The 23,880-nt window shown below is 39.8% G+C and overlaps 4 protein-coding genes and 1 long non-coding RNA gene across 5 annotated transcripts; 3 read left to right on the plus strand and 2 right to left on the minus strand.

The window, feature by feature from the left end:
* Nucleotides 1-481: 481 nt before the first annotated feature.
* Nucleotides 482-5,243, plus strand: LOC111811769 (ABC transporter B family member 4). Its single transcript, XM_023698799.2, has 11 exons — nt 482-786; nt 867-921; nt 1,004-1,179; nt 1,259-1,480; nt 1,554-1,792; nt 1,885-2,410; nt 2,494-2,767; nt 2,840-3,711; nt 3,776-4,042; nt 4,121-4,384; nt 4,457-5,243. The coding sequence occupies exons 1-11, from the start codon at nt 487-489 to the stop codon at nt 5,114-5,116; spliced, it is 3,855 nt and encodes a 1,284-aa protein (XP_023554567.2). The 5' UTR covers nt 482-486; the 3' UTR covers nt 5,117-5,243.
* Nucleotides 767-2,644, minus strand: LOC147793854 (uncharacterized). Its single transcript, XR_015422432.1, has 3 exons — nt 2,505-2,644; nt 1,242-2,227; nt 767-1,152 (listed from the first exon to the last, which is right to left on the minus strand). It is a non-coding gene; the product is annotated as an uncharacterized LOC147793854 (long non-coding RNA).
* A 686-nt stretch (nt 5,244-5,929) lies between the features above and the next one.
* On the plus strand, nt 5,930-9,017 carry LOC111798301 (putative receptor-like protein kinase At5g24010). Its single transcript, XM_023681364.2, has one exon. It carries the CDS (start codon nt 6,198-6,200, stop codon nt 8,712-8,714), a length of 2,517 nt encoding a protein of 838 aa, XP_023537132.2. The 5' UTR covers nt 5,930-6,197; the 3' UTR covers nt 8,715-9,017.
* Nucleotides 9,018-14,475: 5,458 nt separating this feature from the next.
* LOC111780303 (protein transport protein SEC23 A) lies at nt 14,476-18,986 on the plus strand. Its single transcript, XM_023660678.2, has 5 exons — nt 14,476-15,287; nt 15,446-17,266; nt 17,808-17,924; nt 18,101-18,172; nt 18,568-18,986. Exons 1-5 carry the CDS (start codon nt 14,910-14,912, stop codon nt 18,703-18,705), a joined length of 2,526 nt encoding a protein of 841 aa, XP_023516446.2. The 5' UTR covers nt 14,476-14,909; the 3' UTR covers nt 18,706-18,986.
* Nucleotides 18,987-19,812: 826 nt separating this feature from the next.
* LOC111807299 (protein S-acyltransferase 18) lies at nt 19,813-22,514 on the minus strand. Its single transcript, XM_023692969.2, has 9 exons — nt 22,352-22,514; nt 22,074-22,187; nt 21,615-21,956; nt 21,460-21,528; nt 21,288-21,359; nt 21,076-21,204; nt 20,916-20,996; nt 20,653-20,832; nt 19,813-20,561 (listed from the first exon to the last, which is right to left on the minus strand). Exons 1-9 carry the CDS (start codon nt 22,454-22,456, stop codon nt 20,001-20,003), a joined length of 1,653 nt encoding a protein of 550 aa, XP_023548737.2. The 5' UTR covers nt 22,457-22,514; the 3' UTR covers nt 19,813-20,000.
* Nucleotides 22,515-23,880: the final 1,366 nt, after the last annotated feature.

Raw genomic sequence — 23,880 nt, forward strand, 5'->3', positions numbered from 1 at the left:
TTAAGAACATTCGAGTTTTGTAACCAATGTTAGTGATGTGTTGTGTCGTGGAGTGTTTGATATTTGAGTTTTATGTAATTTTAGTAGGAAAAAAAGAATTGTAGAGAGAAATCCTCATTTTTTTATTATTTGGCAAAAGGAATTTTGAAATTTAACGGAGCAGATTGAAACAGAACCTAATTCGTTGAGATCGTTAGTCGAATCTTCTTGAAAGGAAAGAGGTCGATCAAGAGAAATTTGGCAATTTCATATGTTCCACTTTCACAGAGGTGGGTTGGGTTGTAAACTCTATTCGGATTATTCGAATCACCAACTCTCAACCAATCCAAAATTTCAGATTGGTCCAAGCACCCTTAGAGCCTTTAGTTTATAAAATGAAAAACGAACTAACAGAATTGAGAGCATAAAGAGATGCATGGTGCGTCTGGAACATCATAAGGAACAGAGTTTGGCTGAAGTTGGAGGGTTCTGTGGAGCTTAAAGAGAATGGAGAGACATGAGGATGCAGGAAACGGCCTATCGTCGCTATCAGAACCGAGCAGCTTGAGCTTGAACAATGGCAAGCAGAAAGGAGTGGGGAATAAGAAGAAAGAACCCAAATCTGTATCTTTTCTTAAGCTCTTCGCCTTTGCAGATTCATACGATTTCTTACTTATGTCAGTTGGAAGCGTTGGCGGCATAGGGAATGGGGTGGGCATGCCTCTAATGACTCTGCTCTTTGGAGAGCTCATCCAAACGTTTGGAAGCAACCAGGATACCCACAGCATAGTTTCTAAAGTTTCCAAGGTTAAACAAAACTTCTAACCAATCCATTTTACAAGTATGGTATGATCTTCATTGCCTTATCGACTAATGTATGAATTCAGGTGTGCCTAAAATTTGTGTACTTGGCCGTGGGGGTGGCCGTCGCAGCGTTTCTCCGTAAGTGGATACCAAAATCAAAGTCTAATACATAGGCACATAAATGAAATGGGATGAGTTTAATTAGATAACGTACCTGCAGAGGTGTGTTGCTGGATCGTGACGGGGGAGAGACAGGCTGCTCGGATCAGAGGGCTGTATTTGAAAGCTATATTGAGACAAGATGTCGGCTACTTTGACAAAGAAACAAGCACTGGAGAGGTTGTGAGCAGAATGTCTGGTGATACAGTCCTAATTCAAGATGCTATGGGTGAGAAGGTAACATAGCTCAAAAATCCTAGTTGATCTTGCAAATGGGATGCAACTCAAAGGAAACTAACCTGTTCTTCTGATGCAGGTTGGGAAAACTGTCCAACTAATTACAAACTTCATTGGAGGCTTCACAATAGCTTTCATAAGAGGCTGGCAGCTGGCTCTGGTAATGGTATCTGTTATCCCGCTTCTTGTGGTAGCTGGAGCAACGATTTCTCGATTCATGTCGCAAATGGCTGCTCGAGGGCAAAGTGCCTATGCTAATGCAGCAAATGTGGTTGAACAGACCATTGGCTCAATAAGAACGGTATACATAATTCAATACTCTATTACTTGGAAAGATGACTTTAGCTTGAACCTTGAGATTGTCGTGTCCTTAGGTTGCGTCGTTTACGGGTGAGAAGCAAGCTATAAGCAGTTACCAGAAGTTCCTGGTAGATGCTTATAAATCTGGTGTGAGGGAAGCTCTGGGTGGTGGAATAGGAATTGGTACAGTAATGCTGGTCATATTTTGTACTTACTCTTTAGCTGTTTGGTTTGGTGGAAAGATGATTATAGAGAAAGGATATGATGGGGGACAAGTGATTACCATCATTTTAGCTGTTTTGGAAGCCTCAATGTGAGTTCATGACGATCTTTAGTACCCACAAGTCCATGCCATTTTGTGCTTCATTTTGCTAAAACAGGCATCCACATGCGACTTTCTTTCAGGTCCCTCGGGCAAATATTGCCGTGCTTTAGTGCCTTTGCTGCAGGCCGAGCTGCTGCCTCTAAAATGTTTGAGACAATTCAAAGGAAGCCAAGCATTGACGTCTATGATCCAAAGGGTAAAACATTGGATGATATTCAGGGAGACATAGATTTGAAGGACGTGACTTTCAGCTATCCAACCAGGCCAGACGAAGCCATATTCAGTGGGTTTTCTCTTCACATTCCTAGTGGCACTACTGCAGCATTGGTTGGGGAGAGTGGGAGTGGCAAGTCAACCGTGATCAGTTTGATAGAGAGATTCTACGATCCACAATCCGGTGAGGTGCTCATCGATGGCGTTAACCTGAAAGAGTTTCGACTTAGATGGATTCGGGCAAAAATCAGTCTTGTCAGCCAAGAACCAATACTCTTCACTGCCTCAATTAAAGATAACATTGCATACGGCAAGGATGATGCAACTAATGAGGAAATTAAGAGTGCATGTGAACTAGCAAATGCTGCTAAATTCATTAACAAACTGCCTCAGGTTCCACCATATCATATATTTATCCTCTTGTGCAGCTGTATGCATCTAAAACATAAATGTACTAATGTAATTTGATGGTGTAGGGATTGCATACCTTGGTGGGGGAGCATGGAACTCAGCTGTCCGGAGGGCAGAAGCAGAGGATTGCAATAGCAAGGGCAATTCTGAAAGACCCTCGAATTCTACTTCTAGATGAAGCGACGAGTGCACTTGATGCAGAATCTGAAAGCATTGTGCAAGAGGCTCTAGATAGGATAATGGTCAATAGAACTACTGTGATTGTTGCCCATCGTTTGAGCACAGTTAGGAACGCTGATATGATTGCTGTAATTCACAGAGGAAAGATGGTTCAGAAAGGTAATGTACATGTTCTTCATTACATGTTCCCACACATTGTAAGAAATCCTTCATCCTTGTTTAATTGAGCAGGTTCCCACTCGAAACTCGTCATGGATCCGAGCGGCGCATATTCACAACTGATACGCCTGCAGGAAACAAATAAAGACTCGGAACACGTTTCTGAAGTCGTTAACCGAACAGAGTTTTCTCTGGAATCAATGAGACAGTCAAGTCAGAGGGCTCATTGTTTGAGATCCATAAGTAGAGGATCGTCGGTTGCCCACAGCAGCCGCCGATCTTTGTCTATGTTTGGTTTAACAAGTGAGCATGATCTAACAGATGCTCGTGACGTAAAAGACATGATCGAAGAGCAGTCGAAAGCTCCTCCTGTTTCTCTCCGTCGCCTTGCCGCACTTAACAAGCCAGAGATGCCCATGCTTCTGATGGGAACAATTGGGACAGTGATGTGTGGGGTGATACTTCCAATTTTTGGATTACTACTTTCAAATGTGATAAAGACATATTACAAGCCCCCAGAGATGCTAAAAAAGGATACCAAGTGTTGGGCTGTCATTTACATAGTGCTTGGCGTGGCCTCATTGGTAGCACATCCATGGCGAGCATACTTCTTTTCGGTAGCGGGATGTAAATTAATCGAACGCATCAGATCACTGTGTTTCGAGAAGGTGGTTCATATGGAGGTGAGCTGGTTTGATGAGGCTGAACACTCAAGTGGGGCCATTGGTGCAAGACTATCGTCGGATGCAGCATCAGTGAGAGCGCTAGTCGGGGATTCGCTCTCTCTGAATGTGGGCAACATTGCAACTGCAATTGCAAGTTTGGTGATTGCTTTTAATGCAAGCTGGGAACTGGCTCTCATCGTCCTCGCTCTTGTTCCTCTCATTGGAATCAATTCGCTTATACAGATTAAATCCATGAATGGATTTAGCAACAACTCCAAGGTAAGTCTTAAACATGGTCATCTCGTGTAATCGCTCATACTCATAAAGGTGTTTTGCAATCCAGAGTATGTATGAAGAAGCCAGCCAAGTTGCAAATGATGCAGTAGGGGGCATAAGAACAGTTGCTTCGTTCTGTGCGGAAGATAAAGTGATGGACATGTACAAAACCAGATGTGAAGCCCCACTGAAATCAGGGATAAGACAAGGCCTCATCAGTGGAATTGGATTTGGAGTGTCATTCTTCTTCTTGTACAATATATACGCCATCACATTCTATGTGGGAGCCCGTCTGGTGGACAGTGGCAGAACAACGTTTACTCAAGTGTTTCAAGTAAATCAATCCATCTCTATTGCTTGCAGTGCTCATTATTTCTTCTTTTAACATTTGAGGAATTGGTGGACATTGCAGGTGTTCTATGCATTGACGATGGCAGCTACTGGAATAACTCACTCCAGCTCAATTTCTCAAGATACTACCAAAGCCAAGGCTGCTGCTGCTTCCGTGTTTGCCATACTAGACAGGAAATCAAAGATAGATCCCAGCGATGAATCTGGAACAATATTGCCCGATCTTAAAGGAGAAATAGAGCTTAAACATATAAGTTTCAAGTATCCTTCGAGGCCAAACATCCAAATATTCGGAGACCTAAACCTACACATTCATGCTGGGAAGGTTTGTTCATTTAGTTCATGATTCAAGAGGGAGTTGCTTACGATTCTGATCTTGATGTGCTCTCTGTTTCAGACAATAGCTCTGGTTGGAGAAAGCGGAAGTGGAAAATCCACAGTGATCGCGCTGTTGCAGAGGTTTTACGATCCTGACTCCGGCACCATAACGATCGACGGAGTAGAAATCCAAAAGCTACAACTGAAATGGCTAAGGCAGCAAATAGGTCTAGTGAGCCAAGAGCCAGTGCTTTTCAACGAAACAGTACGAGCCAACATAGCGTACGGGAAGGCGAGTGAGGAGGAGATAATAAGAGCGGCGGAGACGGCGAATGCGCACAGCTTCATAAGCGGACTGCAACACGGATACGAGACGACAGTGGGGGAAAGAGGAGTGCAGTTATCTGGAGGCCAAAAGCAACGAGTGGCCATTGCTCGAGCCATCATGAAGAATCCGAAAATACTTCTACTGGATGAAGCCACAAGCGCGCTGGACGCAGAGTCGGAGCGAGTGGTACAAGAGGCGGTGGACCGAGTGATGGTGAATAGAACCACGGTGGTGGTAGCTCATCGCCTCTCCACGATCATGAACGCCGACTGCATCGCCGTTGTTCGGAATGGAATCATCGTCGAGAATGGTAAGCACGAAGAGCTCATCACAATCAAACAAGGGTTTTATGCCTCCTTGATTCAGCTCCACGCTTCTGCCGTTGCTCCCACTCCCAACTCCTCATCCTAAGCTTTTTTTGTTTTTTTTTGTTTTTTTTTTTCCTAATTTTATAAATAAATAAAAAAATTGTAGCTTTTAATTTGTATTTCTTAAAACAATAATTTTCCTTTATGTTAAAATCCATAATACAGTAATAATTTCCCTTTATTGTTATTTTAAATTCATAATTTTTAATTGATTAATGGAAAACAAAAGAAAAATTACTATAAAAAAATTTAAATTAATAAAAAATATTCCCAAACTTTAGTCTAAAAAATATTATTAAAATTTTAAAATTTTCAAAATTACCTTTTAAAAAAAATTAGTTAACTTTATTAAAAAAAATGTTTAAAATAAGTTTTAAAATTTTTTATTAATATCATTCCATTTATTTTAAAACTTCAAAAATATTTTAAAACATTTTTAAAATAAAAATTGTGGGTTAAAAAATATCCATAAATTTTCAAAAATAAAATTAATATCTCTAAATTTTTATAAAAATATTTAAAAAGTTTGAAGATTATCTATCATTTTTGTCCCTATATTAAACTTTTTTTTTATTAAAATTATAGAGTATTAATGTTATTTTTCAAAGTAAAAATATTTTAAAAATTAAAAAAATATTAAGTAAATATATTTAAAAGTTGAAGAAGGTAAAAACTTAAAAAATATTATTGAATTGTAATTTTGAAAATTTTAAGGATGTTTTTTTTAATAGGTCTATTTTTATTAATTTAACATTAAAAAAAAAAAATCCAAGCCACGTGGCAGGGTCCATATTTAAATATCTAAAAGGCGGAGCCCGTGTTTGAAAGGTAATCATGCGTTCCTTTCTCCTTGTGCTGACCATAAATTCCACAGCCATTGAAAGATTCCATTCTCTGTTTTGCAATAGAAAGACTCAGAGAAGTCTTTTTGGAGTTATTATCTAAAAGTTTTGATGTCAATGTCGTTGAATCATCAACCTCTCATCATCTTCCTCACTTCTTTAATGGAATTCAATTCCAAGTTGTTGATGGTAGGTGAAGGCTTAATCATGGAGGTTTCAATGGCGGAGCTGCTCCAATTCTTCAACCTTCCCCTGCTTTCAACTAAACCCTAAACCATTTCCATGGAAACGTTTCGGAGCTCTCTGTTTATCCTATCTCTTCTCTTCCTCCTCCTCTCCGCCGTCCATGTCTTCGCTCAGACATACACTCCTCCGGACAAGTACTTCGTCAACTGTGGATCAGCCTCCAACTTCGTCGATGACACTGGCCGGATCTTCGTCGGCGACTTGAATGCTTCCGATACTTTCAGGTTCACTCCGGGGAATTCTCGCGAACTCAACGGTTTGAATGAATCCGTTAGGGTTTTCAATCAGCCGGCGTTTTACGAATTCGACGTCGAACGAGATGCTTTTTATATTGTGCGACTTCATTTCTCTCCTTCGAAGTTTCTCGCAGATTTATCCGCAGCGCTTTTTGATGTTTCGGCTTTGGAAGTTTTCCTTCTGAAAAATGTCAACGCCACCAACTTAAACGGTAACGATTCTGCTTCGATTAAGGAATTCTTCCTGAAAATAAATACAGAGAAATTTCGTATTGTATTCTTGCCGAAATCTTCGTCTATTGCGTATATAAACGCCATTGAAGTGTTCCCCACGCCACCAGACTTCATCCAATCGAAAGCTCAGGAAATTATCTCAGATGGAAGAAACGCCAGTGCGGCTAGGGTTTCACCTTTTCTGGTTTTGCATACAATTTACAGAGTTAATGTGGGAGGTCCTGAAATCTCAATGAAGGGGGACAGATTATGGAGGAATTGGGAGATGGACGACGCTTATCTGCTGAATCCAAGCTCTGCAGTAAACAGCGATATTTATTCATCCACACCCAAATACAAGAGCGAAACAGATGTTTATTTTGCGCCCGATATGGTATACAAATCGGCCAAGCAGTTGAATCGAAATGCCAGCTCCACGCGCACCTTCTTAAATATTACCTGGTCTTTTCCTTCGAGAAAACATACTGTTCATCTTCTCCGTGTTCATTTCTATGATATCGTCGGTAAATCAACAAACAAGTATCTTGTCTTCGATTTGTATATTGGCGATAGCTTCAGTAGGACGATTGACGCTTCTGTGGAAGTTGGAGGCGTTTATCCATTTCATTTGGACTTCGTCGTGGATTCGGGTGAAAGTGGGTTGATTAATGTCAGTGTTGGTCCTCTGGATAATAAACAATCTGTAGAGTTCAATGCGTTTCTGAATGGGGTTGAGATAATGGAAGCCATGGATGAACATAGCAAAGATCCTGAGATCAGTGCGCCTTGGCTTGAGAAAAGTAAGAACAAACTAGTGGGGCTTTGGGTGGGTTTGGCTGTTGGGGCTTTTGGTTTGATCTGTATGTTAGGCTGTGGGATATGGTTTGGTCTGAAATGGAGGAAACGGAAAACTGAGGAAGCTTCATATACACATACACAATGGTCGCCATTGTCGGCGTTTGGAGGTGGGAGTACTCACAGCAGGCTTACTGATAGAACCACAAGCAGCTCCCCCCTCCCGAACTTGAATCTTGGGCTAAAATTCTCGCTTGCTGAAATCAAAACAGCCACGAACAATTTCAACAAGAAATTCCTTGTTGGCGAGGGTGGATTTGGGAAAGTGTACAAGGGAGTTCTGAAGAATGGTGTGAAAGTAGCTGTGAAGCGAAGCCAACCAGGGGCTGGACAAGGCATCTCTGAATTCGAGAGGGAAATCACGATCTTGTCGAGAATTCGCCATCGACATCTAGTTTCGTTTATCGGGTATTGCGACGAGGGACTTGAGATGGTTTTGGTTTATGAGTTTTTGGAGAAAGGAACTCTTAGGGAGCATCTTTACAACTCAAAGTTGCCTCCTCTGGCTTGGAAGAAACGACTTGAAATTTGCATTGGTGCAGCTAGAGGCCTGCATTATCTACACAAAGGCTCGGCCGGAGGGATCATTCACCGTGATGTCAAATCGACCAATATCTTGCTCGATGAGAATCTCGTTGCGAAAGTGTCCGACTTCGGACTTTCAAGAGCAGGCCCTCTGGATGAAACTCATGTGAGCACAGATATCAAAGGGACATTCGGGTATCTCGATCCCGAGTACTTCCGAACGCAACAATTGACAGAGAAATCCGATGTCTACTCATTCGGCGTACTTCTCCTAGAGGTTCTATGTGCAAGGCCGGCTTTGAATCCAACACTCCCAAGAGAGCAAATAAATCTAGCAGAATGGGGAGTTCGGTGCAAGAAAATGGAGCTGCTTGAAGAGATCATAGACCCCAAATTGGAGGGCCAAATCGAACCGAACTCCTTGAGAAAGTTCAGCGATACAATAGAAAAATGCTTACAAGAGGATGCTGCTAATAGGCCAACAATGGCCGATGTGCTGTGGGACCTGGAGTATGCGTTGCAGCTTCAACAGAGCACAGCCCCCAGGATGCCACATGAGGACAGTGAAACCATCGGCATTGGCACCTCCTCCACGGCCATTCAGCGTTTTGGTTCCATTGGTTCATCGGTTCTAAGGGACGATCCAGACATGAGTCAAGATGTAGAATCTCACTTGACTGCTTCTGAAGTTTTCTCTCAAATGAAGGCAGATCATGGGAGATAGACGACATAAACGCTTATCCGATCTCATCCGATCACACAAACGCTTTGCAAATTACCATATTTAAAATGTTGTTGTTGCTGCTGTGTAACCCAATTAGCTGTATAAATCCTGTTGTGGGTGTTATTTGTTGACCCGAACATGACCAAACTGGTTACGATCAAATATCGTTGACCAAAATGTCAAAGGCTCACGAAGATTATCTTTTGAACCTTGAGACCGTTTTGTGGAGAATGTTCAAATTTGATGAAATTGGTATACATTTAGAGTAGAATAAGACCTATAAAATGTTTTACTCTTAGACCATTTTCGGGTTATTTTTCTTAGGGGTATCATTGTTGACTTTTTTTCGTTTCTCAAACGAGTGCTATTGAGATGTTCGGAAAACTTCTTTCTTATTTTGGTCTCTTATTAGACTCCAATTATAATGTGACAAATGTTGAACACTGTCATAAGCCCTATTCTCTAGGACCAAGACCTATTCTCAAGGTCTTTTTTTGGCTTGTTAGTTTATCTTTAGGTTTAACAGAAGGCTATATAATGCCATTCTTTCTGCTGTTGAAATCATCAAGTTTTGAGTGTCATATTGTATGTCTTGAATAACTTTGGTGTTGTGAGTACATTTGTTCCGCTTTCGGCGCACAACAAGTGGTATCAGAGCATTGTTGTGGTATTTGGGGGTATTGTGAAAGTTTGGGCCTCATCGACCATTAGACGTGCTCACAATCGTGTTTATTCTCTTGAAAATCAGTTTTCAAGAATTGTGTTTTTGAGTTACATCCAGATTAATTATTGCAAATGGCCGAACCATCACGACGTGGATCGAGAGTGTGGAGTTCCAATCTCGAAGTAGAAAAATTTGATGGAACCAATAATTTTGGTGTTTGGCGAGGCGAAGTTAGCGATTTGCTGGTCATGCAAGACCTCGATGTTTCTCTCCAAGAGGAGATGCCTGAAGACATGACAGAAGCAGAATGGACAAAATTAAATCGGCAAGCCTGTGGAATTATTCGATCCTGTCTTGGCAAGGATCAGAAATATCCATTTATGAAGGTTACCATGGCGAAAGAATTATGGGACAAGCTTGAAGCGAAATATATGAAGAAGAGTGTGGAAAATAAACTCTATTTGAAGAAGAAACTCTTCCGTTTTGACTACAAGGAAGGTATCTCAATGGCTGAGCATTTGGATGATTTTAACAAAATCATCACTGATTTGCTCAATCTTGATGTTAAGATTGATGACGAGGACAAGGCGTTGTTGTTATTAAACTCTTTGCCGGAATCCTACGAGTTTTTAGTAACAACCCTACTACATGGAATCACTAATATTGATTTTGAAGACGTTTCAAATGCCTTAATAAACAATGAGATGCGAAAGAAGGAAAAGGAGACGTATCAAAACTCTAGCTCAAATGTTCTCACTGCTCATGGAAGAACTTCTACCTGGAAAAGGAACGAATGTGGAGAGTCTCGATTAAAGTCGAGAGGTAGATCTGATAATTGGAGAAAACTTGATAAAAATGAGTGTGCATATTGTCGACAGAAAGGCCATTGGAAAAAAGATTGTTCGATCTTAAAAGAGAAGGGGTCGAAGTCCAATGTGGTTAAAGATGACGACACTGATACAGATGATGCCTTGACAATCTCCTTATCAGCCAGCCAAACCATGGAATGGATTCTTGATTCTGGGTGCTCCTATCATATGTGTCCCAACAAAGAGATGTTTTTGGACTTCAAAAAGTTCAATGGTGGAGTTGTCTATATGGGCAATGATAGTACTTGCAAGATAATGGGAATCGGCTCAGTACAAATCAAGATGTTTGATGGGGTTATACGAAAACTCAAAGATGTGAGGTATGTTCCTGACTTGAAGAAAAACTTGATTTCACTTGGCGTTTTGGATGCGAGTGGTTATCGCATCATTTTGGAAGGAGGGAATTTGAAAGTAGCTCGTGGAGCTTTGGTGGCAATTACAGGAACTAGAAGAGGTAGCATATACTACCTCAACGGAACCACAATAATTGGGCATGCTGCTATGGCAAGTTCGAAAGAACAAGACATATCGAAATTATGGCACATGCGACTCGGGCATGCTGGTGAGAAGGCGCTTCAGACATTGGTGAACCAAGGAGTCCTTAAGGGTGCCACAACTGGAAAAATTGATTTCTGTGAACATTGTATATTTGGTAAACAAAAAAATGTGAAGTTTGGTACAGCTATACACCAAACAAAGGGTATTTTGGATTATGTTCACACCGATGTATGGGGTCCCACAAAGAATGTCTCATTGGGAGGAAAGAGGTGGTTTGTCACCTTTATTGATGACTACTCGAAGAGAGTTTGGATGTATCCCATGAGGCACAAAAACGAGGTTCTCCAAATCTTCCTAGAGTGGAAGAAAATGGTAGAGAATCAGACGGATAGGAAAATCAAAAAGCTGAGATCAGACAACGGGGGAGAATATACTTATGATCCATTCCTTAAAGTATGCCGAGATGAAGGGATCGTTCGACACTTCACTGTTCCTGGTAAGCCACAACAAAATGGAGTTGCTGAGAGAATGAACCAGACATTAATAGAGAAGGTTCGATGCATATTGTCTCAAGCAGGATTGAGTAAGGCATTTTGGGCTGAGGCTCTCAGTTATGCAGTTCACTTGGTGAATCGTTTACCTGTTTCTGGAAACGGTGGGAGAACTCCGCTTGAGGTATGGTCAGGTAGTCCTGTTAGTGATTATGATAAATTGCATGTGTTTGGGTGTCCTGCTTATTATCATGTGACAAACTCAAAACTGGATCCTAGAGCAAAAAAAGCCAAGTTTATGGGCTTTAGCAAAGGTGTGAAGGGCTATAGGTTATGGTGTCCAGAAACAAGTAAAATTGTTAATAGTCGAGATGTGACATTCGATGAGTCTGGAATGTTTTTGCAGAAAATTGAAAATAATGACGAGGCATTGAAGCAGGTGGAGAAGGTGGTGTTCTCTCCTGATGTGGTTGCTCCTACCGAAGAACCTATTGATCAGGTAAATAATAACTTTGATGTCTTAGAACAAAAAGAGCAAAGTCTTGAGGAGCAAAGCCTTGTGAATGAAAGAGTGGAGGAACCTGAGTCAATCGCCAAGAATAGACCACGAAGGGTAATTCGAAAACCTGCAAGGTTTGATGATACGATAGCATATGCTTTCTCTTTGATTGATGGAGTTCCTAACAGCTACAAAGATGCTATTCAGAGCCCGGATAGCTTACACTGGCAAGAGGCTGTGAATCAGGAGATAGCATCATTGGAGATAAATCAAACTTGGGATTTGGTACCACTTCCAAAAGGTAAGAAGGAAATTGGTTGTAAATGGGTTTTTGCAAAAAAGGAAGACTCTTCTGGTATACGTTATAAGGCTCGACTTGTGGCTAAAGGTTACGCACAAAAGGAAGGTATTGATTACAATGAAATTTTCTCACCTGTGGTAAAACATTCTTCCATTCGAATTTTGTTGGCTTTGGTTGCTCAATTTAATCTTGAGCTTGCACAACTTGATGTAAAAACTGCTTTTTTGCATGGAGATTTGGAAGAAGAAATATATATGGCGCAACCAGTTGGTTTCCAAGTAGTTGGACAACAACATTTAGTATGCAGATTGAAGAAATCTTTGTATGGGCTGAAGCAATCCCCTCGCCAATGGTATAAAAGGTTTGATCATTTCATGGTAGAGCATATGTATACTCATAGTCAATTTGACCATTGTGTGTATTATCGGTGTCTCGATGATGGATCGTTTATCTATTTGCTCTTATATGTTGATGATATGTTAATTGCTTCAAAGAGACAGATGGAGATTGATAAGCTCAAAGATGAGCTTTCTAAAACATTTGAAATGAAAGACTTAGGCAATGCAAAGAAAATACTTGGAATGGAGATAGAGCGAGATCGGAAAAAAGGTACAGTCTGGTTGACTCAGTCTCAATATCTACGCAAGGTATTGTCAAGATTTAGTTTGAATAATTCAACCAAACCCGTTAGTACTCCACTTGCTCCTCATTTCAAGCTTAGTGCTTCCATGTGTCCAAGTTCTGATGATGACAAAAGGTATATGGAGAACATTCCTTATACAAATGCTGTTGGTGCGTTGATGTATGCTATGGTGTGTACTCGACCTGATCTTTCACACGCAGTAAGCATGGTGAGTCGTTATATGCATAATCCTGGTAAAGAGCATTGGCAGGCTGTAAAATGGATTCTTAGGTACATTCTTGGCACTATTGATGTTGGTATTAAGTTTCAAAAACAAGAAATGTTTAAGCTTGACAATCGTGTAGCTGGTTATGTGGATTCTGATTATGCTGGTGATTTGGATAAGCGACGATCTACTACGGGTTATTTATTTACTATGGCTGGTGGACCTGTTTGTTGGCGTTCAACATTGCAGTCTACTGTTGCATTGTCTACCACTGAAGCAGAGTATATGGCAGTAACAGAAGCTTTTAAAGAAGCTATTTGGATGCATGGTTTGATCAATGACTTGGGTATTTTGCAGGAACATATAGATGTATTTTGTGATAGCCAGAGCGCTATTTGCTTGTCAAAAAATCAAGTCCATCATGCTCGTACAAAACACATTGATGTCCGTTTTCACTTTATTCGAGAAATTATTAGCAAAGGGGATATTCGGTTATTAAAAATTGGAACAGCTGATAACCCTGCTGATATGTTGACAAAGGTTATCACTCGTGAAAAGTTCTGGCATTGTTTAGATTTCATCAACGTCGGAAGGGAGTAGTGTGTTGACATGGTAGCAACCAAATTAGCTATAACTTGGAGATCTTATGACAAGGTGGAGATTGTTGAACACTGTCATAAGCCCTATTCTCTAGGACCAAGACCTATTCTCAAGGTCTTTTTTTGGCTTGTTAGTTTATCTTTAGGTTTAACAGAAGGCTATATAATGCCATTCTTTCTGCTGTTGAAATCATCAAGTTTTGAGTGTCATATTGTATGTCTTGAATAACTTTGGTGTTGTGAGTACATTTGTTCCGCTTTCGGCGCACAACAACAAAAAATCTTACCACTCAAATATGGACATGAAAACCCGAGGTTTGAATACTGGTTCAATTTTATCCATATATTTCAAAATCTTCCCCATGGTTTTATGTAATAGTCCATTTTGATTATGCGGTTCGATTCCTCTTAGAATGCTTAATATGAAAATGACGAACATTTCTTCCGATAAAAATAAATAAGGTTAGTCTCCTTTGATAATTATTTAGTTTTTGGTTTTAGGTTTTACGTCCCCATGCAAACGTATCAAACAAATTTTTTTAAAAAATTATTATTTTTTAATTTTTAAAATTTGGTTTGAATTTTGACAATGACGTGTGATGTTCATATGATCCGATAACCAGACTAACTCATATTATCCAACTCATATTTTTTTTCAAGTTTTTGTTGGGTTAAATTTTTAAAAAATTGAGAACGGAAAATTTGGTTTAATTTGCGGGTTTGCATTTTATTGGTCGGGTCAACCTAACCAATCAAACAAATTCGAAAATAGGGTTACATCTCAGCTCAACTCTACCTTACTTTTAACATTATTTTGAACTTTAAATAAAAATATTTAACGTCGGTAACCATGTTAATGATAGGTTGTAATTTATAAATGTTCAATATTTTGAATTTTATAAAAATTTAATTATTAATATAATAAATAAAAAAAAATAATAATAATAAAATACTTCGAGGACGAATTGAATTGTGAACCCTATTCTACCAATTTACAATGAAAAAGGAAAATTTTATGTTCAGGAAATAGGCTGAAATTTAATTACAGGTAGGCGACGGTCACGTTAGTGTTCGACGGACGTGGCGGCTCCCGCGAAAATCCAACTGCTACGGCGGTTCACTCCCTTCGCACTCTCATTCACTCTGTTTACGACGAACGCCTCTTCGATCAGATTTGTTCTTCTTCCTTCTGCATTCAAATTCAATTTGATCGCTCTCTCTTTCTTCTACGAATCTTAGATTTCTTTCTTCTCTTTCTTCTTCAATGGCGTTCATTCATTTCTGATTTCGTCGATGAAGAATTGAAGTTAAACGAATTTGACCTGATTTCCCTTCATTCCGATCATCTCCTTGATTCTTTTTGTTGTTTTCTGCAATATCATCCTCTTTCTCCGCCCGTTTCGATTCCGTTGTTTTCGACTCCCCAATGGCCTATACACCTCAGTTTTCCCATGGATTCTCCGCCACTCTCCCGGTTCGGCAACCCGACACTGCAGCACCATGCTCTGAGACAATGCCTCCGCCCTTAATCTCGACAGGACCATCCAGATTTCCTCCAGAATTCCAACAGGATGAGATGTCGGCACCCTCTCCGGGGAATGGAATTATAGCTGCTACTCCCGTTCCTCGTTTGAGTACTCCCCCCGGACCTCCTGTTTTTACTTCTCCCATCCCGCCTACTGCTGTCCCCTTTCGTACTTCACCGGCATCTCCTCAGCCTATCATCTTCTCATCTGCTTCCGCCTTACCAGCTTCTCCTCAACCTGTGGGGGATTCGCCATATGTTCTATTTTCTTCGCAGAAGGTATTGCTTTCTCTTTTTTTTCCCTGATTAGTTATAATGAATGTTGAAACTCTGGTATAATTGTTCTCTCTCATTCGGACTGCTAACCTCAATTGTTTCATAAAATTTAGTTGCCATAAATTTACTTGCAATCTACTGCTATCTCAACCTGGATACAGGTGTTGAAGCTGAAGAAACAAGGTAATGTTCCTAGTTTGGGTTTTGGAGCACTGATTTCGCCGGGGAGGGATGTTTCATCAGGTCCTCAAATAATACAGCGTGATCCCCATCGTTGTCCAAGCTGTGGAGCTTATTCGAATCTGTATTGCAATATCTTAATTGGTTCAGGTCAATGGCAGTGTGTAATTTGTCGGAATTTGAATGAAAGTGAGGGTGAATATGCAGCACGGAGCAAAGAAGATCTTTACCATTTTCCAGAACTGTCATCATCTGTGGTTGATTATGTCAGAACTGGGAATCGGAGACCAGGATTTATTCCAGCTTCTGACTCAAGAACGTCTGCTCCCATTGTTCTGGTTGTTGATGACTCGCTAGATGAGCCACATCTTCAGCATCTCCAGAGCTCCTTGCATGCTTTTATTGATTCAGTTTCCCCCACAACAAGAATTGGGATTATACTGTATGGACGTACTGTATCAGTGCATGATTTTTCAGAAGAATCTGTTGCCTCTGCTGATGTGCTTCCTGGTGATAAATCACCAACTCTGGAGTCTTTGAAAGCATTAATTTATGGATCAGGGATATATTTATCGCCAATGCACGCCTCACTCCGTGCAGCGCATACGATATTTTCATCACTGAGGCCTTATAAATTAAGCATTCCAGAAGCCTCTAGAGATAGGTGCCTTGGTACTGCAGTTGAAGTTGCTCTTACCATAATCCAAGGACCTTCAGCAGAAGTGTCTCGAGGAGCGATTAGAAGGTCAGGGGCTAGTAGTAGAATTATTGTTTGTGCTGGTGGACCTAATACATATGGCCCTGGGTCAGTTCCCCATTCTGTTAGTCTTCCAAATTACCTGCACATGGAAAAGTCTGCTTTAAATTGGATGGAGCATCTTGGTCGTGAGGCTCATCGACAGAATACAGTGGTTGACATTCTATGTGCTGGAACATGCCCTGTCCGAGTTCCTATCTTGCAGCCTCTTGTAAAAGCTTCTGGTGGTGTTTTGGTTCTTCACGATGACTTTGGGGAGGCCTTTGGTGTAAACTTGCAGAGGGCATCTGCTAGGGCTGCAGGTTCTCATGGTTTGTTAGAAGTACACTATTCTGATGACATTCAAATCACCCAAGTTATTGGTCCGGGCGAAGAGGCACACATCGATACACACGAAACCTTAAAAAATGACACCTCTCTTTACATTCAAATGCTAAGTGTAGAAGAAGCTCAAAGCTTCTCACTCTCCATGGAGACTAAGAGAGACATAAAGAGTGATTTTGTATTTTTCCAGTTTGTTGTACAATATTCAAATGTTTACCAAGCTGACATATCAAGAGTAATTACTATAAGATTGCCTACTGTTGATAGCTTATCAGAATATCTTGAAAGTGTTCAAGATGAAATAGCTGCAGTCCTTATTGCCAAGAGGACTGCCTTGCAAGCTAAAAGCCAGTCTGATGCTGAAGATATGCGGACTACAATAGATGAAAGAGTAAAAGATATTGCTTTGAAATTTGGGGCCCTGGCACCAAAGTCAAAGATCTATCAGTTTCCAAAGGGACTATCTTTAATGCCAGAGCTTCTGTTCCATTTGAGAAGAGGCCCTCTTCTTGGAAGCATTGTTGGTCATGAAGATGAAAGGTCTGTATTGAGAAACTTGTTTTTGAATGCATCCTTCGACCTTTCCCTCCGCATGGTAGCACCTCGTTGTTTAATGCACCGGGAGGGGGGTACTTTTGAAGAACTTCCAGCATATGACCTCGTGATGCAGTCAGATGCTGCTGTTGTGCTTGATCATGGAACAGATGTCTTCATTTGGTTGGTATGCCACCCTTTACTCTACACTATCTTTTGGCAGATTATTTTTATTTTGGCATGCTTCATGTTTAGTTTGTAATCTCAGATATTACAGTGTCATCTTTACTTTCTTGCTTGGAATGCTACGATTGGTATTTTGTCTTGAAAACAAGTGCTACGTGAAATTTTGTTCTTACCCTGTTCAGTGACATCTGATTTGATTTGAGTATTAGTTTTCGCAATTGAATGTCAATGAACATAAACAGTACAAGATAGTTTCCGCAATATTACTATTTTTTTTTTCACAAAAACAGTGTCTAGAAAGTACATTATATGAACTGTTAAATACCAGATGAGCAAGAACATATAGAGAGGGTAGGACTGTTCTCTCCTTTCCTTCTTTCTAACATATGCTCGATTATTTCTATTCCTCTACAGCCATGGCCTTAAAATGTTCTGTTTTTTTTTCTTTTTTTTTTCTTGTCATTCATCTTCTAATTCGCTTTCCTTTTTGCCCTTTGATATAGCCGGACTTATTATTCCTTTTCTTCTATTGGTGTACTTAGGGTGCTGAGCTTGCAGCTGAAGAAGGAAAAAGTGCAGCTGCTTTAGCAGCTTGCAGAACATTAGCAGAAGAGCTTACTGAATCAAGGTTCCCAGCTCCTAGGATTCTTGCGTTCAAGGTTTGTGTCGGTAAAGATGCTATATGTTTCTCCTCGTTGTGGTTTTTAATTCTCAATTTCTCGGGCCTTAATTGTTATTCGTGCCAAATGGATTGTGTTTTTGTAAGCCTGTTTGTTGTTCCCTTTTTCTGGAGCCTGTCTCTGCAATAACGATAAACCTACTTAATTTGAAGCAGGAGGGGAGCTCTCAGGCTCGGTATTTTGCTTCTCGGCTGATACCAGCACACAAGGACCCTCCTTACGAACAGGTGAGTAAGAAAGAAGAAGATATAACCCACTCTTCATGAATCCTTATGTTCTGATCTTATTTGTAAAGACCCGGGAGAATAACACACTTCATCTCGTTGTGAAGGGTGGTGCTTCATTGCAATTAAATAACTGAGGAAGCTTGGTTTTTTTTTCCACGAGCTAGAGAACTAGAGAACTTGATACGACCGTTGAGGATTGTTGGGAGGGAGTCCCACATTAGCTAATTAAGGGAATAATTGTGGGTTTATAAGTAAGGAATACATCTCCATTGGTAGAAACCAAAAGCGAAGCCACAAGAGCTTATGCTTAAAATGGACAAAATCATACCATTATGGAGGGTCGTGATTCCTAACAATGACATGACGCTAACGTATTATTAATTTAATGGTTGCAGGAGGCCAGATTTCCGCAACTTAGAACATTGTCAACAGAGCAGAGGACAAAGCTGAAAAGTAGTTTTCTTCATTTCGATGATCCCAGTTTCTGTGAATGGATGCGAAGTTTGAAGTTGATCCCACCAGAACCAAGTTAAGTGGGGTTCTTACCTTTTTTCTCTCTTTATTTATACCGACTCATGATGAAGGTCTTTCGATTTATTTTTTCCACTTTAAACGAGGTATGGAGGTTAGGGGAATAGACGTTAAACCCAAGTAGTGGCACTGCGTCTCTGTTATGAAATGCAACTTAAAAAGATATGATCTTAAGTTTTATAACAACTTAATTTTGTATGATAAAATTTGCTCCCTCATACAGGTTACAAAATCTGTCTTTGGCTGTATGATGGAGCAAATTTATAAACTTATTACAATCTTACATTTTTTGTATGATTAAACTTTGAAATGAATTAGCTGTTCATTCCCGAAATCTAGAACGAATGTCTTTCATGTTAGATACAAACGAAATTGTTTGTGTCTAGATTTGTGGGAACAAAAGCGTCGAGAACCAAAAAATGTATTTTACAAAAGAAAAAAAGAGTTTTTACTTTGATTTCAATCTTACTCATGTCGAATAAATGTGTATCAGTAGTAGACGCCTGTTAGCATAGAAGTCTATTAGAGATGGATGTCTATTGGTCTATTAATGATTGTTAACTGATGTTTATGAGTGACAAACAAATGTTGGTGATATTTCACGACAAGATACGTGTACTACATTCATTGATATCGAATATGTAATGTATTCTATAGGAGCATAGATACAGATATGAGACATAGATATGATATGATATGATATGTTATGGACATTGTGACAATTTACAAATTTAAAGCACCGATGTGACAATAACATATTTATTAAAATATACTCTTTTTTTTTTTTTTTTTTTTGTAGATATATTATTTTTATCGAAGAAATTTCAAAGTCAATAAATTTATACATTTAATGGCTAAAAACGAGTTTTATGTATTTTGTTCTCAAAAAAATTGTTTATTATGTGTCTATTTAGTATATCTACACGTGTTCAATATGTTAGTAACAAATATTGAACCTATACTTGACACGTATCAAGTATTTGATATGTTTTTGAGCCGATGCTTCGTTGATGGAGGATTCTTTTGAAGGCTTGCTTGCAGATAACCTCAAAAAAGGGTTGAGATGAGAGCATTATTTAATTCAAGGTTTAGAAGGTTTAGATCTGTGCTTTGACGAAGAAACTCTCTTTAAATAGTAAACATTTGAATCAATCACTTAAGCAAAGATGATGCTGAGCAAGATCTCTTTGGGAAGAAGAGTTCAAAAATAGCTACCACGATCGAGCAAATTCGAAAGGAGAAGATATGATCCCCAGATAAAAGAACTTTCTATACATATCTAACGGTCGAAACAACACTATCTTGGGGAGGCCGCGCTCTCTTCCTTCTTAATAATGGAGCATAAAACCTGTCTTGAAATGTAGGTCTCGAGCTCTTTGGACACTTGTGTCAACTTCAGGTCAAAATTTCTTCTGTACTTGTTGTGCTTTGGGGATATGGATGCCGCCCAAGCGACCGAGGGTGGGACCGTGTTAAGGGAGCTTGAGCTACGTCTCCTTGGGCTCGAAAAACTTTCCGGGGAACCAGAAGGGACCTTCCCCTTAGCCTTAGGCAGCACCCCATCACATGAACTCTTTGCATTCCCCCAGCTCCCCCTTCCATCTATATCATCACAATTACCAGTACTAGTAGTAATAGTGTCAGTCAGTAGGCCAGATTTGGTCTCTAGTGGCAGGGGCTTCAGGTAGTCCTGTTTGGATTTCTCAAGCTTTTCCTTGGCTTTCTCAGCTGCTGCAAGAGCCTTGTCTCTGCTCAGAGTGATCAATTTCCATGGATTGATACTGATACGAAGGCCTTGTTTTCCAGTGGATGGAGTCTGGGGATTTGCATCTATTTTTATGGACAATCTTGTTGAGTCCTAAACAGACAACACAATAGATTCAGGCATACCATTCATATTTACACTACATAATCAAGACTGCAGTTTGTAGCTTAAACTATACAATTACCTCTTTGACTCGTCCTTCTCCTTGGCACAAGCCAAAACGTGACACCGAAGTCGGTTTTTTCTCAGGTGAATCAAAATCATCGTCGGAAGAGAAATCCGAGTAGTCTTCATCAAATGGATCTTCAATAATAGATTGGCTCTCCTCTTTCATGGCCAGTATGTAATCATATGTTCTCATTCCCTGAAACCAGTGGCTATATATTGAAGAACAGACTCATCCTTGGATGCCATAATCAATCAAGTTAAGGGAAAATGAAAATCTACCTTTTGTATGAGAACTAGGTGAAAGAAAAATAGTTGTCCAAGTGCTGCTGAACCATAAGCAGTCAGCAACACAAGCAAGACCTGTCATGCCATTTGAGGAATTTGGTTAACTTGTGTCAAACCGAACTCCATTAACACAGAAAGTTTGAGGAAAACTTACTGAAATTGTGGCAAGCGCTTCTCTTGGAAAATCTCTGTGGAACCTTGTTTGCAGCTCCATTTCCATTCCTTTCTTATCTGCAAAACACCGTACGAATATGGCAATGGCCGTTCCTCCTTGGATTGCTAGCTGAATCCGCCCAATTTGTTTTGTTAACCAGATGTTCATAGAATCATACTTGGACAATACTCAAAAGTAAATGGGCGACTAACCATTAACAACACGAATATCATCAGAAGAAAGAATGTGGTATAGTTCTTTTTTCCAACACAGTTGTTTAGCCACTGAGAACAAACAAAAACAGCCATTCATCGGGAATCAAGAAAGCTATCCATAGAAACATGAAAAATGATGAAAGTAATTTGTAGGATATTTGTATATTACCCTGCAATGGTGATCGAATCCTTCAACGCAACGATTGCAGGTCCGACAGTGTTTGCTGTGCCTCTTCACCTGTATTGCAAGAAGGAGTTTGATAAGGATCATAAGCAGGCTTGGAATGGATTGGATACAAACATTAATTACAAAACATTAAGTACCTCGAAATTACAGAGAGAGCAAAATGTTACATCCTCCTCCTCCTTGGGATCAGGAGTGATCACATCATCCTTCGTTACAAGAAGATAAGGGAGCAAAGGCTCCATTTGAGGGCCAACCTTCCATGGATCCAGATACTTCCTCCGGATGAATGTTTTGAGAATCTTTCTTTCTATATTCCTAAAGCGCCTCAAAACGATTTGCCTGAGCATTAATCCAAAATTAATTCTAGAGAAACTCTTGGATTTGGATTTTGATTCCATCTTCTTCTTGTTTCGGACGCTGGTTTTGTCGGTTGGATCAATAGCCGTGCACCTTATGAATAGAAACATCACTGAAAGCACCTGAATATAACGATCAAACAGAAACCAGTAAAGATCTTCAGAGTATTAGTGAGAGAGATCGAGAAATCGAGAAATCGAGAGAGAAAGAGAGATCCAAGCTCCATCCGATTACAATACCACAAACGAAAAAAGCGTCGTGACTGTAATTTCGGCGACTCTGCTTCCAAGGAAAAGCCCTAAGAAAGTGTAGAACGCCATTACTAGAAAGCTGTAAATCGCGATGGCTACAATCTGAAAGCAGAAGGAAGGAAATAAGATTACGAAGGCTTCTAGTCTGCAGATGCATTGTATTAAATCGACAAGAACTCAAGTTCCGTCCATTGAAACCCTAATAGTGACCGATTTCTCCATCTAGAAACATAAGGAAGCAGGAAAAATTCAGAAATTAGGCTAACCTGTAAAGGATGGAGAGGGCGCTGCCAGCCATGGCGTCTCATGATGTTTGTCTGAAGAATGGGCGAGAGTTGAGAGTGAGGATGAAGGAGGAAGGTGGCGTTCATACAAGCCCGCGACAAAGTCCCGGCACTTCTTTCCGTCTTGCCTCCAACGGTCAAATGTCACGTGTCCAAGTTTGAATTTTTAACGGCACTTTGCTTTTTACAACAAAGATTATTTTCCATTGCTTATCAAATAAATGAACTAATGTGGGCCACAAATCAAAATTAAAGAATTAGAAGGGTAAATTTGAAATAAAGTTTTTCAATCTCTCGCCTTTGGTGTATTAGTTATCGTGCCCACAGTAAACGCTGGGTAACCAAGTGTGGAGCGGATAACTGCTGAAAGCATCTAAGTATTTAGCCCACGATGAGTGCTTTCATATGCCGACTTTCCTAGAACCTCCAGCAGCACAACCGAAACTGGGATAGGTTCTCTGCCCCTGATAGAGCGACAGAAGTTTTGAGAAAATATAATACTAAATAATAGGACGAATTATTTTTTTCCCATTTGGAAGGATATCGTCTCATAATTATCTATGACTGTTTTTGTCTCTAATATGACCATTTGATGAAATAGCGAGGGAAGCAGGACAAATAGTCGAGACTACTAGAAGGATTCCTCTTTGGATAATAAGTACTGCAACTAGTATTCCTGTGATCGTCTTTTATGGTTCATATTTCTAAATTAGATTCATCTCTGTAATAATCTAGAGCTGTCATCTTAGGTTTATAAGACTTGAGGCACAATCTGACCTGCTCCATGAGTCGTGACATATAAACCTTTATTCTAAAATTTTAGTACTTATGAGTCATAATAATCTCCACTAGGCGTCAGCCTCTTAAGGTCCCATTAACATTTAGGCTTAACACAACCGTTCGATCTCAAGATATCATTGTTTGAATCGTATGTGGTCAATCCAAAAATTGAATTTGTTGTGATTTCGAGGTTTGTTGTGCAATTACCAAAGAATTTAGGGGTATTTTTGTAATTTCCTTAGTTTTTAAATATCTTATTAAAAAATCCAACTTTTTTTTTTTTTTTTTTTTGCCTCATTTTGTTTATTTTTTTCCTCGACTAAGCTGAGATTCCTTCTCCATAATTAATTAAAAATTCAAGAAATTTACTAAAAGTTTGAAAAATAACCATTTTGTTCTTTTTCTTTTCCAATTTTTTTCTAATTTGGTAGTGCATTAAAATTCCTTCCTTCCCCCTCTTAAACTTAATTTCCCGAGACGAAATCCAACCTCTAAAACTCTCGATAAAATTCCAAGAGTTGAAATTTTAAAAGATACGTTGAAAATTCATTGACTTCGAGGCTCAGTTGTTACACCGACAATGACGACTGGAATGAAACTCATTTCTCCACCCCAACCTTCCCTCCGAGCAGCTCATCCTCGTCAGAATCATTTGCCTCATCCTTCATCCCCCAAAATTCTCCGAAAATTAAACAAAGGATTCCTTGTAATAAGCACTCCGATCTTGGGCG

The sequence above is a fragment of the Cucurbita pepo genome, chromosome 1 (genome assembly GCF_057944985.1).
Source record: "Cucurbita pepo subsp. pepo isolate OVF chromosome 1, ASM5794498v1, whole genome shotgun sequence".
Lineage (NCBI taxonomy): Eukaryota > Viridiplantae > Streptophyta > Magnoliopsida > Cucurbitales > Cucurbitaceae > Cucurbita > Cucurbita pepo.